The following is a 17,134-nucleotide window of genomic DNA, read 5'->3' on the forward strand; positions in this document are numbered from 1 at the left end:
GTCAGCAGTAACGAGACAAACTCTTGAGGCTCAACACTCTGAGAGGGGAGGGGTTTCAGTTCTTGTGATGAATTCACTCAATGTGGAAATACAAAAGTAAAAAAAATAATAACATGTGACTTTGTAGATTTTGCACTTGTCGACTACCTATCTGTGCATGCTTATCACCATTTCTACATGTAAGACCTTTCTCAGACGTACTTTTGAATACTAACTATTTATGTAAGGGTCATGTGACAGCAATCATAATTTCAGTGTATATCAGATGACACACAAAAGAGAGCTGGCTCTTGAGAAGCAAAGAGATTAAAGTCAGGGGAAAATGGTCCAAAATAGTATGATTCCCCAAAAAGGAACAAAACGCCATCATCACTGGACCTAATAATAACTTCCTCTGTTAGTTTGAAGACTCGAGGGGGAAAAAAAGAGAATCTTCTGACTGATATCGTCTCTGTGTTTAAAATCAAATAGACTGTGGTGAAATTTGCACAAAACTTCTATATGTTAAGTTTGTCATCCCTGGGCTGCCCACTGAACACCCATCCTCCCTGGGTTTGACATGTCCTTGCCTGTCCTCTCCTGATTTGTCTTGCCTTCAGACTGTTCCAGTGGGGCAGCTGACAGGGGTGATATTGGTTTTCACAGCTGTGACTGTGCAGTGACGCAGCATGCCTATGTATAGAACTTTATTTCCCCTGATTAGAAAAAGAAAAAAACAGTTAACTCTCTTGTTTCTGTAACTGAATCAGGAAAAAAAAAAGTTCAATAAAAGTGTCATGTTTGTAGTTAACTTTTAATCGGATGTGGTGTTTTTTTTCCCCCAGGTAGTGACACAGTGACATATAATATTATTATTCTGAAATGTCAAAATCAGAGCCCGAGTGATACCAATATGGATACAACCGTCATTGTTGAATCCTGAAATAAATAATTAGACATTTTGGGAAATGAAGCTTAAGGTAGCTTCATATTTGCCATATATGTTCACAATTTGTTTTTGTCCCCAAGTGGACAAAATAATTACGATTTATTTTGAAACCCAACTGTATGTTTTCCCTTCAGTCCTGAATATCGTGTAGCAGTTCTACTGGGTTTAATTGTTTTAGTCAGGAGCTCATATACTTTTTTTTGCACCCTAAAATTATAGTGAACTGCCTTTAATTAGCCCAGTAACATCCTACATGTTTTAGGGGTTTGAACAATGTTTGGCATACTGTTTACATCTAAGAACATGGTGTTAGTGTAACATATAATCAGTGAATTCGTCACAGGAATACTCTCTAAACTCAGGATCTCTGTGTATAAACACTATTCGTACTCTACACTTCCACCTTTAACCTAGAATCGCCCAGGACCAGTTGTTTTCTGGCTTTGCTCCGACAGCCTGGTGCCCACTCCCTCCTGCTGCTGTGTGATCCAGTTTCAGTTGGGCCCAGTGCTGCCAGACTCTGTGGAGCTGGCTGCACTATCAGATGTCCCCAGAATGAAATGGGCTGTTTTATCACCTCACCCAGTGGCAGCTGTCTCCCAGGCATCCACATACCTGCAAAGGGAGATACATGACCCTCCTCATGCCTCGCTGTGAGGCGGTGTGCATCAGTGACTGGGATGGTCAGGAAAGCCGTCCATCACAAGACTGCCGCCTCGCTGCTCTGCAGAGACACCGGAGGGGAAACCAGAAGTATCCTCTCAGGTACGCAGTGTTCAAAGAGTAATGGAAATATGCCAGGAGTGCACTTTAATTGACACACAGGCAGGAGAAGACAGCTACAACCTCCACAGTCTTTTAAGTTGGCATGAAAGAGAGTAAATAGTCTGAATATTTTTGCAAATCGAACTTTCCATGGCTGATATGTGACATTTAAGATGTTTGATCGCTAACTGGCGCAAAAAAAGACATTTTATTCAAACTCTAAAGTACAGTATGTATGAAAGATACAAGCAAATTCACCGACAATACTGAAAATATTAGGCAAGGAAAAATAAGATATATATACTAATGTTAAGAATATTTAAGGTTAAATGTCCAACCTACCTTACTGAAGCTAACATTCAACCCATATAGTGTCAGGAGATACATACATGTAACAGGGTTATTGTTTTAAAACAGTAAGATCTGAGGAGAATATCTGATGTTTCTTTTTGCTGCGCTGTCAGATAGTTGTCAACCAGCCACCAGTGGTGTTTTTAAAAATTCTCTGTTTCCCTGACAGGGTAATTTCCTTTTCTGATAAACAGGATAGAAAGTGCTGCTCCACACGCTGAGTCACCTTTCACTCTGGCCTCAGTTCCTGGCTTGAATGGAAATGCTATAACCTCCTTTGTGGAGTGATATGTATTGCTAAGGCAAGGAAATACGATTTGGTCACCTTCCAGTGAGCTATCAGCTAGAAGTGCTGAGAGGAAATATTAGGTCTGTTACGAGGGGCTTCACTCCCCACAGTATAATATGTGAACCGTACGATATGCTGTTCATTTGCTGGGTGAGACTCATGAGGGCAGGTGATCCATCAAAAAGGCAATGAAAGCAATCAACTAATTAGACATGGATCTCAGATCATAAATCGCTGCCTGGCCATATCCAATTGGTTACAGGCGTTTTTAATGGCTTGTTTGACTGATCACTTTGGTCAGTTTGACATCTACCTAACAGAGTTTAATAGCCTTTAAACACCTTGTACACAGAGCTAATGATTTCAGTTAATAACACCGCCAGTCTAGCTCAGGTTTTGAGTCCCTAGTAAAGACGGAGTCACTGCAGTAAGGGATTTGCTACCAGGCCCCGATACAGCGAGGAATCCAGTCAGTGATGGTGCGGAGGCCATTTTCTCCACGCTGTGCAGGCTGGGGGTCAGCCACTCACCGCCCTCAGGGGTCATCTGGGTGGTGGGGCTGTAGACCACGGTGCTCTGGGGCGAGGGGGAAAGTACCTGAATGGACACATCTGAGTTGCCGAGCTGGGGGCTCTCTGGAAGATCTGTCATGGCTGAGCCCACTGGAAACAAACAAGAGCTGCATCCTTAATATGAACAAGTTCATTGTCGTTTCAAGCAGACTGCGACGAATGTTCATCATTTAGCAACAATAAGCCTTGTTTTTTTGAAAGTCTTGCCATTCTGCTGCACTCTGCACCCCACTGAGGAAACAGTTTAGAGCCGTCAAAAACCAGAGAAAACATCTCCTGTTAAAATATTAAAAGCTCAAAGAATAGTCAGGCATCCTTAAATGTTTTACCAAAAACATGCCTACAAGGCTTTTTTCTGTCAAGTTCTATAGACTTCATTTTGCACAACACCAATAAAACCTTTTAGAAAGAATTGTTTGCAACACCCCTTTATCTGTAAAACATATCTAATTACATGTAGATTGTGAGAATTGCTGGCAGGTACATTATTCTGGTGTTTAAAGGCCTAAAATGATTTCCCAATATTAGAAAAAACAGTGAACCTGTTTATAAAACCATGATTCAGCCCATTACTGACACTTACTCACTGTGACAGCTGCAAGGCTATTGTGGTGGCCTTTCGTTATGTGCCAGGCAATGGCTTTGACATTATGGATGTGAAGCTATGATGAATCGACTGCTATATTTGGCCATTTATACCACAACAAGAGCAACAGACAGATTGTAAATGATGGTCGTGAAAGTTGTTTTGCTTTATTTACACACTAATGACTGTAACTACGGTTTTAAGTGTGTTTTTGTGTGCTAATTACCTTGCATCAATACCATCTGTAGCATCAACATCTGCACCGACGCAGCTCCTTAGTACCTTTTTATGATCTAAAAATGTATTCCTCTGTTTCAGATATCATGACTGACACTTTTACTAATGTGTCATTTATAAACATGGACTTGGGGGAATAATTAACTGTAATTGACACATTTATATAACATTATATATGAATACATATTATTAGCTTTAGGAAAAGTGTTTTTCCCTGCTAGCTAACTACTCTGTTTTAACAGTACTCGGACTGATGGTAAACATCCATCATGTCAGCTAACAGTCAAGGACAGTCGTGTGGTGATTCATGAGCTGTTGAGAGCTGCACCTGCCCAGTGAGCCGTGACCCTTTGACCTGGACGTATCATCCTGTGTCTGCTCTCCCGGTTACTTTGCTCTCTCCCCTTTTGTTTTTCTCTCCAGCTCTGACTAATTCTGATTTCAGACTGTGAAACGTGAAATGGCAGAAGAGGTATCGCATGCTGGTCTCCCTGGGATGAGCGCAGCTGTTGCTGGATCGACTTAGAGTGTGTATACAGTAGGGAGGGGGCTTCCCTAAATAATTTCTCACCCTCTCTCTACCACGGTCCCAAACATGGGTCATTTATCCGTCAGTGCTGGAGGGCAGTGCTTGCTTCATTACATCCAAAACAACAACAGGCAAGACCAGCAAACAAACTGCAACTTCAGCATCAATCTCTTCCCCTCCCTCCCTCCCTCCAGCTCACACATTTCTGGTTCTCTCCCAGTCTCATCCATTTCAGATTCTGTTGAAGAGGTCAGAAAATGGCTTCCATTCAGGACAGTCTGTTCAGACTTTCTTGCACACACACACACGCACACGCACACACACACACACACACACACACACACACACACACACACACACACACACACACACACACATCCCCAGCCCCCCCCCCTCTGCCAGAATGTCAGGTCAGCAGTAGTGGTGCAGTAGCATTAGCAGCAGTTAGCAGCAGCAGCACAGTGTGGCTGTTGCACCCCAGTGGAAGAATGTTCGCCGGCTGCAGTGAGCGCCTTTGTTGTGTGGAATGTGTCAGTGTGGAAGAAACCTGTGTTTATGATGGCGTCATTGTTTGTGAGCGACAAAAACAGAGATGCTGTGAGTGCGTGTCGTCATGTACATGCACATTCATTTGAAGTAGCAAAAATCAATACTTTTGGATGTATGGATCACATGACTACTTGAATGTGAAAGGGGGTCGCTCGGGGTCGCTTTGCAGTTCCACCTCAGTTCTACAGAGTTTTATAGTTTTTATAGGTTTTCTGTCCCACAACTTTTACTGTTTTGGTTCAGTCTCGCGGCTCTCACAGCGTTGTTTTCAGCCGCAGCAAGCAGCTATTTTCAGCATAAACGCTGCAAAAATCTGCTGTACGCTACCTGCTCAGCACCACACAGCAGACAAAATCAGTGACTTAGATATTAGATGTAGATATGAAGAGCAACCCAGAGCTAAAGGAGAGTGAATATTGGACACATTTACAAGGTGGAAACAACCACGACTAAATGAATGCTAATGTTGCTCCGTATTTGCTGGATGTGTAAACAGGCAGCTGTTTGCTAACAACTTTTTCAGCATAAAAGGTGATAATCAGTCAGTGTTGTGTTCACAGCTTGTTTCCACTGTCGCCACGTGGCCAAAAACGAAAATGGAGTAATTGCAGGTTTAGGCACAGTGTATCCTCATGTTGTAGTATCAGTGCTGTGGTTGCCATATTTCTTTGTACGACGTACCCCTTCCTGGAACCTTTTTCACAGTATTTCTCCACAGAGAAAACACAGTGGTGGTGGATCCATAGCACATCCAAAGAAGACAAAGAGATCATGAAATGGTTGATGTTTAGGCTTGGTCTCTTCAGTTTGCAGGCATACTTCTACCACTTGGAGTGGCTGTACAAAAATTTCAAAATCACAATCCATCTGATAGTTGTTGAGATATTTCAGTCTGGACCAACGTGGTGGACTGCCAGGCCGACATTTCTATCTTTTGAGTTAAAATCTGTATCAAACCAACTTGTAATCCTATTTCTGTTTATTTTCTTCCCTTATTGTGTGTGTGTGTGTGTGTGTGTGTGTGTGTTGAAGGACAAAGTTGTCACTCTCATTAAGCTGTGAGGCCAGTCAGTCACACTGGACATGGGCCTGCATTCTCAGCTGCTCTGCTCTGTCCTTCATGTGTACACACAGTACGTACACACACACACACACACACACACACACACACACACACACACACACACACACACACACACACACACACACACACACACACACACACACACACACACTCAAAGGCCCAGACACTTTATCATTTTATGCTTCTCTCTGTCTTCATCTCCCTCCCTCTTCGCTCTGTATCTTCTCTTTCTTTGCTCTGTCTCTCTGTCACACAAACACACTCTGAGCCCTGCGGACATTTTCTTTCTCTCCTTCACTTGCAATCTTCTCTCTCTTTCTCCCACTCACTCCCCTTGTCTCTTTCTCTTTCTCTATCTCTGTTTCTGCCCTCATTCTCTCTCTGTGTCACTGCATCTCTCTGCTTTAACTTAAACGTCCTACTGGGATGAATATTGTATCTCTGCAGTGTATATGTGTGTGCCTGAATGTATATATATGTGTGTATATTAGTGTATATGTGTATAGTACTGTATGGGTTGACAAGGTAGCTTTGTTTGTGTGAATGTTATCGTGTGTTGGCATCCTGCCTGCCTATCAGCAGCTGTTGTCGGCCACAGGAGAAAATTCAAGATCAATGGTATTGTGTTGCCAGTGAGCCTGAGGCCTGGCATTCAGTAATACCATGTGAGTGTGTGTGTGTGTGTGTGTGTGTGTGTGTGTGTGTGTGGGTGCGCTCACACCTCGGCTCCCTCGTTGGGCCCAGAACTGCTTGACAGTTTTGGCAATGTCATGGTTCTCTCTCAGTTCTTTCTGCCACTGGCGCAGCTCCTGCACATCTGGGCGTGCCCTGATCTATAACACACACACACACACACACAAACACACATTCATTACACGTGCGAAGGCAGCACATGCATAAATTCACATGAGCAAACCTCATCAATAACTTAATTAAGCTGCAAGCTAATCAGGACAAGCAAGTCGCCAGTGTTGTCTAAAGAGACCCATTTAGAGAGTTCAGTATGTTTTTACTTTCTGCTTCATTCTGTTTCATTGACCAGTTTGTGTTTAACAGTGAGAATGGCTCGTTTACTGTGAGACACCACAACCTCCATTCTTACTCTATTGAGTTGACAATGCTAATGCTCGAACGTCATCACTTCTGTAAATAATATATTTGAGTTCATATTAAGTGGTATCTTTTATTTTTAAAAACAGTTGTATTTGTTTATTTCACTCTTATATCATGTGGCATTTTTTGTTATTTTTTATTCTCTATACTTTAATTTCCCTGATTTTCTAATTGTAGTGCTGAAATGTCTTAATCTTGATTTTCACATGTAAAGCACCTTGTAACTTTGTTTTCAAAAGGTGCTGTATAAATGAGCTTTATTATTTTTTATTTATTTATTATTATTTATTAGTGTTAACATGTGGTGTGAATTGCAGCTTTAACTTTGATGCTACACCTTTGCACAACATTATGAACATATATTAAGGTATATTAAGGCCTGTGTGTGTTTAGCACACTACTGTATTGAGCTGTATCGTGGAAACGTCACTGTTGATGGCAATGAAGCGTGCTAAGATGTATGACCGAGTGTGTTGGCGTATCCACATAGGTGGGTAAATGGGTCAAATTCTACTGTGGATTCATGTCAATAAGCTGTCTCTGATTCTTCTCTCTCTCCAGTCTGTAATTCTGCTTTATTTCCTAGAGGAAACCCCTGTAGTTGTGTGTTTTTGTGTGGGCTGCTGACTTTCCTGAGAGATTACTAACCAGACTTGCTGTTGTAGATGAATAGAAAATATCCCTGAAGAGATCACTGTTCTTTCCTTTCTTTATCATCTCCTCCTCCTCCTCCTCCTCCTCCTACTACTACTACTACTACTACTACTACTACTACTCTCCCACTAAATCGGCCTCCTTCTCCTTCCTTGTCTTGTCTCTCTCCTCCTTCAGTACCCAGGTGTGTCTCTCTCTCTCCTCACACTCAACCTCAGACATTATCTCTCATACCAACACCTTATCCTCTCCTCATTCTCCATCGATGTTTCATCCCTCTCCATCCATCTCTCTCCTCTCTACTCTGTATTCTCTCCCACCTCTCCTCTCTCCAGTCTTGTTTTCCTCTCACTCCTCCCTCTCCATTCGACCCCAGCTTTCTCCCGAGTGCCTGCTTGAATGGCGACAATAGTGTTGCTATTAGCAGTGGGTATGAAAGTGGGCCTGTTATATAAGCCAGGCAATGGGTTGAGGAATGGGTAAGACTAGCAAGCTCCAATAGTTAATTTGCCGGGTGTCACAGTGCCGCAGCAGACCCTCTGCTGATGGGAGCAAACCATAGAAATGGAAATGAGGGGTGAGGGTCAGGAGGGGTGGGGGGTTGGAGTCTGTTGTGTTTGCTCACCATCGCTTGTGTCTATTTGTGTCTGTGTGGCCATTTCCACTCTGTGTCGCTTTCCATTGGTGTCCTGCAGAAACATTATACCTCCAGTTTTTCTGCTGTTGCCGTCAGCTACTTTTAAATGACGGAAAATATTTGACGGCCGTCGGACCCCTGAGGCAGTGCTTCAGAGTGTGTCACACACAAAGACTCAGTTCTTGGAAAGCTGGCTTTTTGAATATACATGCTTCCTGCAGGATGCTGACAGTTTGTGTGTGATAGCAGGAGACAAAGAGCTGAGTTGAGTGAGTGTGCGCGCGCGTGTGTGTGTGTGTGTGTGTGTGTGTGTGTGTGTGTGTGCGTGTGCATGAGCGTTTTGAAGCCTGTCTGTGTGCATCAGCACATCTGATTAGCAGGGCTCCGGTATTGTTTTGACTGTGTGCATCAAGGACTGTGTGTTTGTGTATCTCTGTATGCTGTGCTGCATGCTGCTATGCTGTGTATGTGTGAACTCGAACACCAAATTATGTTTTTTTCATCTATTCTTCCTAGTTTGAATCATTAATGAACCTCTGATAATACAGCCTCTTGTTGCTATAATCCTCCATGTCACTGCACACGTGACAGAGTCTGTCTCAGTGTGCACGTGAGTCAGTCCTCTCATGCTGTGGGTATGCATGAAGGTTGGGATTAGAGTGATTAGAAAAATTAGTAAGGCATTGCAAGGCTGCATGCATTTGCACGCATTATTTGACATGCAAAAGGCAAAGCCACTAGCAGACACACACATATTGAAAATCACACAAAAGCACAAAACACTAAAAAGAGGGACTTCCATCCGCTTCCATCTCTCAAAGCCGACACCACCAGCAGCACAAGCAGAACCCCCTACACAAAAATATGTGCATCTACAACCACACACTATGCCCTCTTTCTCACACACACACACACTTCAATCCCACTGCACAGCCTTTCAAGCTGCCTTCCTTTTTTGTGCAAAGCTGCCTGTGAGACTGAGCTCCTCTCCCATTCTCACACTCTGCAGCAGCACAATGGCTTCTGTTTGGAGGAACAGGCTGCATAAAGACACAGCCACCACCGCCTGCTCTGTCGGCGCTTCACACTCCATCCATCCACCCACCGATCCATCATCTTTTTGTTGACCGATGCTTCCATCAAGGCTCAACCAGCTGAGCAACCTGTGATCTGACTCATGTAGACTCAGGCACAGTGAGTGGTTGCACTGTGGCCCTACTGTCCTTTTTAAGAAGACTAAATTAGATCTAAAATAAGATCTCTGTATTACAGATGATAGTGGATATCATGGGACTACATGATTCATGCTATGACCAGTCCATCTCATTCTTCTGCAGGAGGGGGAAGTGAGGACGAAGCAGAGCCACCGGTTACTGGATGTCCTGAGTGCCTGTGGCATATTTTCTGCATGAGTATCACTGCACATGGCCCGTCACTGACTTAACACTGGACGTCAATTCAAACCATTCATCTATCACTGCCCTCGGATCATTCAGCTGGAATCGCAGACCTAGTTCTGCTGTTGACTATACAGCTCTCTGTGTGCGAGTGTGAGATTCTTTCAAACAGCTCTATTAGTTTGTGTCAAGAGGAATACACTCAGTACTCACAGTGTCCCACTTTCAGACAATAACTGGGCCTGCTAGCCCAAGAAGACATTTCTCAGACAGGTCAGGACTGTAACAACATTTTTAAATGACTTACAAAATGATAATAAAAAAACCCTATGGCTCATAATATTTTGTGCATTACATTGTTACTCTTAGACACAACACATCCACTTCAAGTTTAACCAAGATATAAGACTTGTTAGTGAGAATTAAATATATGTATGAGCAGTTTTGGCACAGAAATGAAATCATGAAACCATTAAAAGGAAAACAACATAAGATTTTAAAGTCATACTTCGACATTTTGGGAAATACCCTTATCTGCTTTTCTGTCGAGAGTTAGATGAGAATATCGATATCACTCTCATGTCCGTACGGTAAATATGAAGCTAAAGCCAGCAGGTGACACTTAGCTTAGCACAAAGACTGGAAACAGGGGGAAACAGCTAGCCTGGCTCTATCCAAAAGTAACAAAATCCACCTACCAGCACCTCTAAATAATACAATAATTGACAAGTTATGTCTTGTTGGTTTAATCTATACAAAACCCGAAGTGCAAAAATGACAATTTGTCGTTTTATGTGGAGTTATTTGGTGAACTATTTCTTAGCTGGAAGCAGTAACCTCCTGGAAACTCTGCTGGTTGCCTGGCAACTGCTCCCAACCAGGGAACAGTCCGAAACATAACCCCCATAAAACGACAGGTCCAGGCTAGCTGTTTCCCTTCAGTCTTCAGTCTATGAAAAGCTAAGCTAACTGACTGTTAGCTGTAGGTTTGTACCGGCCAAATATGACAGTGGTATCAATCTTCTCATCTAACCAACCACAAACATCTTTTCTCACCTGGACAGAACTTATGTGCGCTGGGTTAGGTTAGACGAGGCTATGCTGCACAGGACAGTGCTATGGCCAGGAAGAAGGCCAACCACAGTGTGTGTGCGCTTAATAAATCTGCAAATAAAGTGGACAGTGGAAATGATTATGATAAAAGCCTGCTTCTCTACTCGACCACAAACCCCCAATATTGACAGCCTAATTGTGATGCCTATTTATTACAGAGCAGCCACATTAGTCCAACTCAAGCTGACTAGAGCTGAGAGAGCCTGAGAAGTCTTAGTGATCAGTAGAGAGAGTGTGTGTGTGTGTGTGTGTGTGTGTGTGTATGTGTGTGTGTGTGTGCGTGTACATATGTGTGCATTACAGTAGCAGGCATGGATGAATGGATTAGAGTTGGGCTAAGGCACACAGTCTAAAGGCGATTATGTAATATGTTTAGACCCATCAGCTCTTTATAGTTGTACGTGAGTGAAACAGGAGACAATCACATTGTCAGGGTCACAGATGTGAGCTAGTGTGTGTGACTGTGTGCATCTCTGTGTGTACAATCTCCACCGCTGCTCTTCTTCGGTCCTCAATATGATGAAACATATAAATAATGGAGGGATAAAACTCCAATCTACAAAAATATCCTCCTTCTTTGCTTCCTGGCTCTCAGGCTGCCTGTCTTTCTTACAAACACACACACACACCCTCTGCAGTCAGCGCTGCGTCAGGCAGGTTATATAACGGCAGAGGGTATAAGAGTGAGGGGGAAAGGGGGGGTGTAGAGGGAGGGGGTGGGGGTGAGGAGAACAGAGTATATTGATAAAAGATTATATCAGGATAATTATCAAAGCATTATCTTGATATCTATATGTTACACGTGTTAGTGAGGTATTCAAAAACCACACCGAAAACTCACGTTTCATTGAGTCAAATGTTTGAGTGTGTGTTTTTCTACAGAAAAATCTTATAATCCTATTATACTTATAAACGCTCAAAAATATTCTCAAGTATTTAAAATCCCACACTGGGACAGATTATGGTGAAATATAGCTTGTTATTGTTCACTTAGATATTAAAGCTGTGATATGAGAATTTTGTCAGAATGCATTTATAATAGGGGACCATTATCACATGCTATTTGAGAAAACATACACATTCTCACGTGAGCAGACACACACAGACACTAATGAAGTTTACAGTCCATCGGTGTTTCACAGCTGACTCTGTTTGTGCTGACGTCCTCGTCTCGGCTCTGCTGCCCACTGAGCTGTTAACTGCTGTTCTCCTCCAGCCAAGGTAACAGCAGCCGTAACACACTACAGCGCCCGTCAGGACTTTGCCTCAGTGCCTTTACCCAAAATATCTCCACCCTGTGTATCTTGAATAACTCATGATTCTAAAAGGCCCAAACTCAACTTCAGACCCTGGTTGTGCTGCGTTCACAGCCTCCCTGTGCTGCCAAGGCTGCATTTCCCTCCATCTCGCCCCATTCCTAATCCGAGGCCACGCTGCAACATCATCTTGCCTCCTTCCTCCCTTTTATCATCCATCCGTCCATCTGAAAATGTTCCTAACATAGCCTGAGCTTCATCTGTCCAGATATATCCTCCCACTCTCTCACTACTGACTCTGTCTCTTTCTGACTCTGTCTTTCTTCCTCTAAATCTCTTGGGGGGCCGGGCTGCAGTGCTATCAGTGGCCCTACTGAACCTCTCTTAGCTCAGGGAAAACACGGTGACGAGTGACGGGCTGCTTGCTCGCTGCTGCCATCTCATGTGAGCAGAGGCCAATTAGACTTTTTGTTGTTACAGAAAAAAAATAGAGGAAGTGTTGCCCCCTGCTGGTGCACAAGTAGTCCAAATGTGGGTGCATGCACACACACATTCAACACATCTTTTCCTGCACGCTCCCACAAATTCAACTACATGCAAAACATATCTTCAGATCATTCAAACAGAATGTAATTGTACATGACAGCACAGCTGGCATCTTTTCCTCTTTGGTTTGTGCAGCAAGGCTGAAGCTGAATCCTCCCAGAAGCACGAAGGATAAAAACCAAAAAATAAGAGCTTCTGGTGAGACAAACAAAAACTTGACCCCCCCCCCACCCACCCCACCCCTGCTTACATCCTTACACCATACGAGACTGGGTTTATTTGTGTGTGAGTGTGGAGAAATCGCTGCTGTGTTTGCCTCTGGTCGTGTCTGTTTATGTCTATTTATATCACAGTACAGAACACTTCAGACCATAACGCCCACACAGGAAGGAATTAAATCCCGGGCATCACTGATGACATAATCAAGCTGCTGAATGAAATTGCAGTCCCAGTGGAAGAGGGGCTTTTCAGCAGGACAGGATTATACAACAAGATCACACTGTGGGCCAATGCGCACGCAGGAGGGCGCCTCTTGTATCCTAACAGACCCACACACACACACACACACACAGGCAGCCAGGCTCACTGTGGTGTGTGGGGTAATTGCAGGGTTTCTTCATGCTTTCTACTTCAAAATCCCATTTTTTTTCACACTATAACGTCTTAAATCAATCTGAAAAGTTTGGGAGGTAGTAATTAGTCTGGTAGGAGTAAATATGTCAAGTGATAGCATCATGAACACTGTAATGTAATATGCAGCCAGGTTTTGCATTTGCTTCCAGGCTTTTAATTTGAAATTTCTCAGATTTTCTTAGACTTTCTTAGAGTTTATATGTTTAAGATTTTTAGAGACCTGTGGTGAACCCCTTTAATTAATTTTCTTCCACCTCGGGTCTGGCTGCATTCCTAGTCCTTTTTTGCAAACATTGTTTTGCCTCTAGTCATGTCCAGTGTACCTTGTATCCCCTCCAGAACGCCTGGATGAGCACAGCAGCCTGATCCTCGCTCAGCAGCAGAAACAGAGGGATGGTAGGCCTGGGACTGAAAGAAAGAGAGGAAAAAGTGTGACAAGAGACAAAACAGGAGGGTGTGTCACCTCATCATCTGCATAAAAAACGCAGCATGCGCACGATTGTGTCTTGTCATAACTTAAATCTAGTTTGTTTTATACTTTAGACACTGAAGAGTGGACAGGAACCTGGTGACCATGATGACATGATGCTCCATAAGATGAATTTCAAATAAAACAAAGGAGTTGTAGCGTGTGTGTGACAGGTGACAGGTGACAGGTTGAGGAGACACTCACTGCATGCTGAGCCAGTCCTTGACAAAGGGGATGTCATGAAAGTTTACTGGGACCTGTCCTTGCCTGCGGGGGTTGCGGCTGAGGAAAAAGGAAGTGAAAGGAGAGAGAGGGAGGATGAAAAAACATAACACACACACTTTTTTCACACACAGCACTCAAAATATAACATTTGAGAGAACTGATGGGGTGAGGTGAGGCGAGCATTATACAGTTATACAGTGAAGAGGGAGCTGTGTGTGTGTGTGTGTGTGTGTGTGGGAGGGCTCTTACTTGTAGAGCCACTCAGTTAGGAAGTCACACGGGTTAAATGCTGTTATTTTCCTCTGCAACACAAAAGAAAGAGATCAATGCCATGCATCATGCAGAAGATGAAGTATTCAGCATCACTTATACTCATTACATGGGCAAAAGTAACAATACAACAAAGTAAAAGTAGTTTATTACAAGCAAGTAAAAGTCTTTTCACTTGGGTAAAAGCAATCTAAGCATTTTACTGCCATTGCTTGTCAAGGTAAGAGATAATATAAAGTAAACAGAAAATGGAAATACTCAAGTAAAGTACAAGTACCAAAAAACAGTACTTACACAGTACTTGAGTAAATGTACTTAGACTGTAGAGGTTAACGTGCTTGGCGTGGCATATTTTATCATTTTTATCCTAACAGGATGCCACATACATTCCTTTGATTTCAGCTTTTAATCTGTGGTTGTTTTAACAATATTTAACACTTATTAACACTTACTAACACTTTATTAGCTAAATGTTTATTAGAAAAAAATTCAGACCTTGAAACAGCCGCGTCTCCGGGCTTCTTTCAGCAAAGCCTCCAGTCCAGGCAATAAGGCTGGAAACACTCTCCTCTCCAAAAAATGTGTGACAGGACCTGACGAAAACACAGACACAAATGTATACAATACGTATATATATAAACAATACATAAAGCCCATTCATCTTACGTTCATGTAGTTGTGGAGGCGATGTGGTTTCAGGTGTTGACGGACGCTTCTGGCTTGAAGGATGAGGTTTTCCTAACACAGAGTAGCTGGCGAGAGCAGGGTGGCAAAGAAGAGGGTCAAAGTCTCTCAGAGGATCATCGTCCACAAACACCTAATGTAACCAATGAAGATCATTTCAGAGGATGCCGGAGTGACAGGGTCCAAACAAATCCGACACGGGGACGAATGAGCTCACCTTGGCTGTGGTGAGTCCATAGAAGACTGGGGAGTGTGTACTGGCGCTGAACTGGGAGAACTGGGTGCTCACTGAGCTGCTATCTGTCCACACGGCACTGGGAGGACTGGGCTGTTCAGCTTCAAACTCTCCAAAAACACATCAAACAAAAGAAAAAACAGCTTTTATTTTACGTTTTTCAATTCACAAAAGCTTTAAGAAACAGAACATTATCATCTTACCTTCACACGCTTGTTGCCAAAGTGATTTTTTGTCACAGATGATCTTTGCCATTTTTCGGCCTGTTCTCGCCTGTGGTTGCCAGGGACTCGGTGGTTGCCAAGGAAGTAGTCATGGCTATGATTTCCGAAGTAAACAAGAGCACAAGAAGCGCTTGGAGATTAAAATTTAACAAACAAGTGGTCACAGGTGTTCAAAAACAGAGGAATAACCAAAAGAAAGACTGTGTCTGGAACACAACGCAAAGGCTTAGCGAAAATATATTTAAATACAAAGCGAGTCCGACTTCAGGGACTTTCCTTGGTAGTGCTTCAATACTTCCGGGATACACTTCTTATAATCATAGTGCAACACATTTTGATAACGTTTCTCGTTGCATATTGAAGGCTAAAAACACACTTGAACGAGAAAAAAAAAATCAATTCATGCAAAACAAACGACCAGTTTGTTTAACAGAGTCGTTGCTGCTCCTGGTTGTATCGATGTGTGCCGCCGATGTGGCCTCGTTTAAATCACAATAAACACGGTCGTGTTATTGTCTCTGAAGCTTTTCTAAAAGCAGAAAATATTCTCCGTTCAGCCGTTTTCAATGTAGGAATAAATCGCTGCAGCACGTGTCCTTTAACTCCACAGTTCCAGTATTCGCCGCTAGAGGGCATCAGATAACTCGCTATTAATACTGTATGCTTAATCTGTCAACACAAGCACTTTCTAAAGGAAATCTGCTGACATTAATTGATACAAGGACACTTAAATTCTTAATACCACTTATACCTCTGAAATATATATGCATATAAATACGATCATCTCAGAAGTCAGTAAATCTAACTGCTTTCAATCAACCCCATTGTAGGGGTTTATGCCTGTAAAAATTGATATACCTTGTTATACCTAGTTATGTCAAATGAATGTGCAAACTACGGATGTCATGTACTAAATGTGTTAATTATGGCCTTTAACAGTTGTTGTGTAAGTGTTTTTAAAGTGTTTTGGTTTTCACCTTTTCAAATTAATGGACAAATCTTTGGCTGTCAGGGTAAACACTATAATCTAAGATTAAGGTGTTGTTTTGTTTTCAGAAGTAAAACTTTTATTAATTGGATTTCTAGAGATTATTGTTTTAAACTGCTTGTCATCTTGTATTTTTGTTTCTATTAGTTAAGAAGTAAAAACATTCAACATGTGCTAATTTTGCTCCTGTACCAGGAACCTTTGTTGGCTCTAAATAAATGCTGTCAAGGATCAACCAAAACCAACCAAGAAACAATATTGCATTGTAAAAAGCATTTTTCTCTACAATTATAAAAGAGCTAAATATTAAGCTGTTGATGAAGAGAACATAATAATCTTAGTCTTAAACCATGATCATGTTATTCAGAGAAGTTCTTCAAAATTAAAGTCTTTATTGGAATATATTCCAAAGCAGTTAAGTCATCTCATGACTGAACAAAAATAGCCATTTATCTTAAAAAAAAGTCCCAAGATGGTTCCAAAATGCACTGAACAGCTTTAGACAAAATATACATTGCAGTAACTCATATCTTGCAGTCACTAATTGACTTGTTAATAAATAGGATTGTGAACAAAACATTTTTTTATACATAGCATTTTAGACTTACCCATATTCGCAACCAAAATTGATAACTACACATATCCCCTTTTTTAAAAAACAAATTGTGAAGACCTGTGCCACAAACATTTCTCTAACAAGTTGTTGCAGTGCATCCTCTGACATTGTCAACAAAACCCCCAAAATTGAACAAAAAAAAGCAAAACAACACGATGTAGAAATAATGGTAGTAATACAATAA

At 42.2% G+C, this 17,134-nt stretch overlaps 1 protein-coding gene across 1 annotated transcript; it reads right to left on the reverse strand.

The window, feature by feature from the left end:
- Positions 1-2,717: 2,717 nt before the first annotated feature.
- On the reverse strand, positions 2,718-15,377 carry iqck (IQ motif containing K). Its single transcript, XM_070923994.1, has 9 exons — positions 15,326-15,377; positions 15,105-15,232; positions 14,870-15,020; positions 14,699-14,796; positions 14,183-14,235; positions 13,913-13,990; positions 13,563-13,647; positions 6,612-6,723; positions 2,718-2,995 (listed from the first exon to the last, which is right to left on the reverse strand). The coding sequence occupies exons 1-9, from the start codon at positions 15,375-15,377 to the stop codon at positions 2,718-2,720; spliced, it is 1,035 nt and encodes a 344-aa protein (XP_070780095.1).
- Between the last annotated feature and the right edge of the window lie 1,757 nt (positions 15,378-17,134).

Source organism: Enoplosus armatus, chromosome 17, assembly GCF_043641665.1.
Source record: "Enoplosus armatus isolate fEnoArm2 chromosome 17, fEnoArm2.hap1, whole genome shotgun sequence".
NCBI classification, from domain to species: domain Eukaryota; kingdom Metazoa; phylum Chordata; class Actinopteri; order Centrarchiformes; family Enoplosidae; genus Enoplosus; species Enoplosus armatus.

Excerpts from the sequence above, each read along its gene's own strand:
- iqck (XM_070923994.1), bottom strand. The coding sequence starts at position 15,377 with ATGGCAAAGATCATCTGTGACAAAAAATCACTTTGGCAACAAGCGTGT. Across the intron at positions 15,233-15,325 it reads TTGGCAACAAGCGTGTGAAG|AGTTTGAAGCTGAACAGCCC; the intron begins GTAAGATGATAA and ends GTGTTTTTGGAG. Across the intron at positions 14,797-14,869 it reads GCCTCCACAACTACATGAAC|GTCCTGTCACACATTTTTTG; the intron begins GTAAGATGAATG and ends TGTTTTCGTCAG.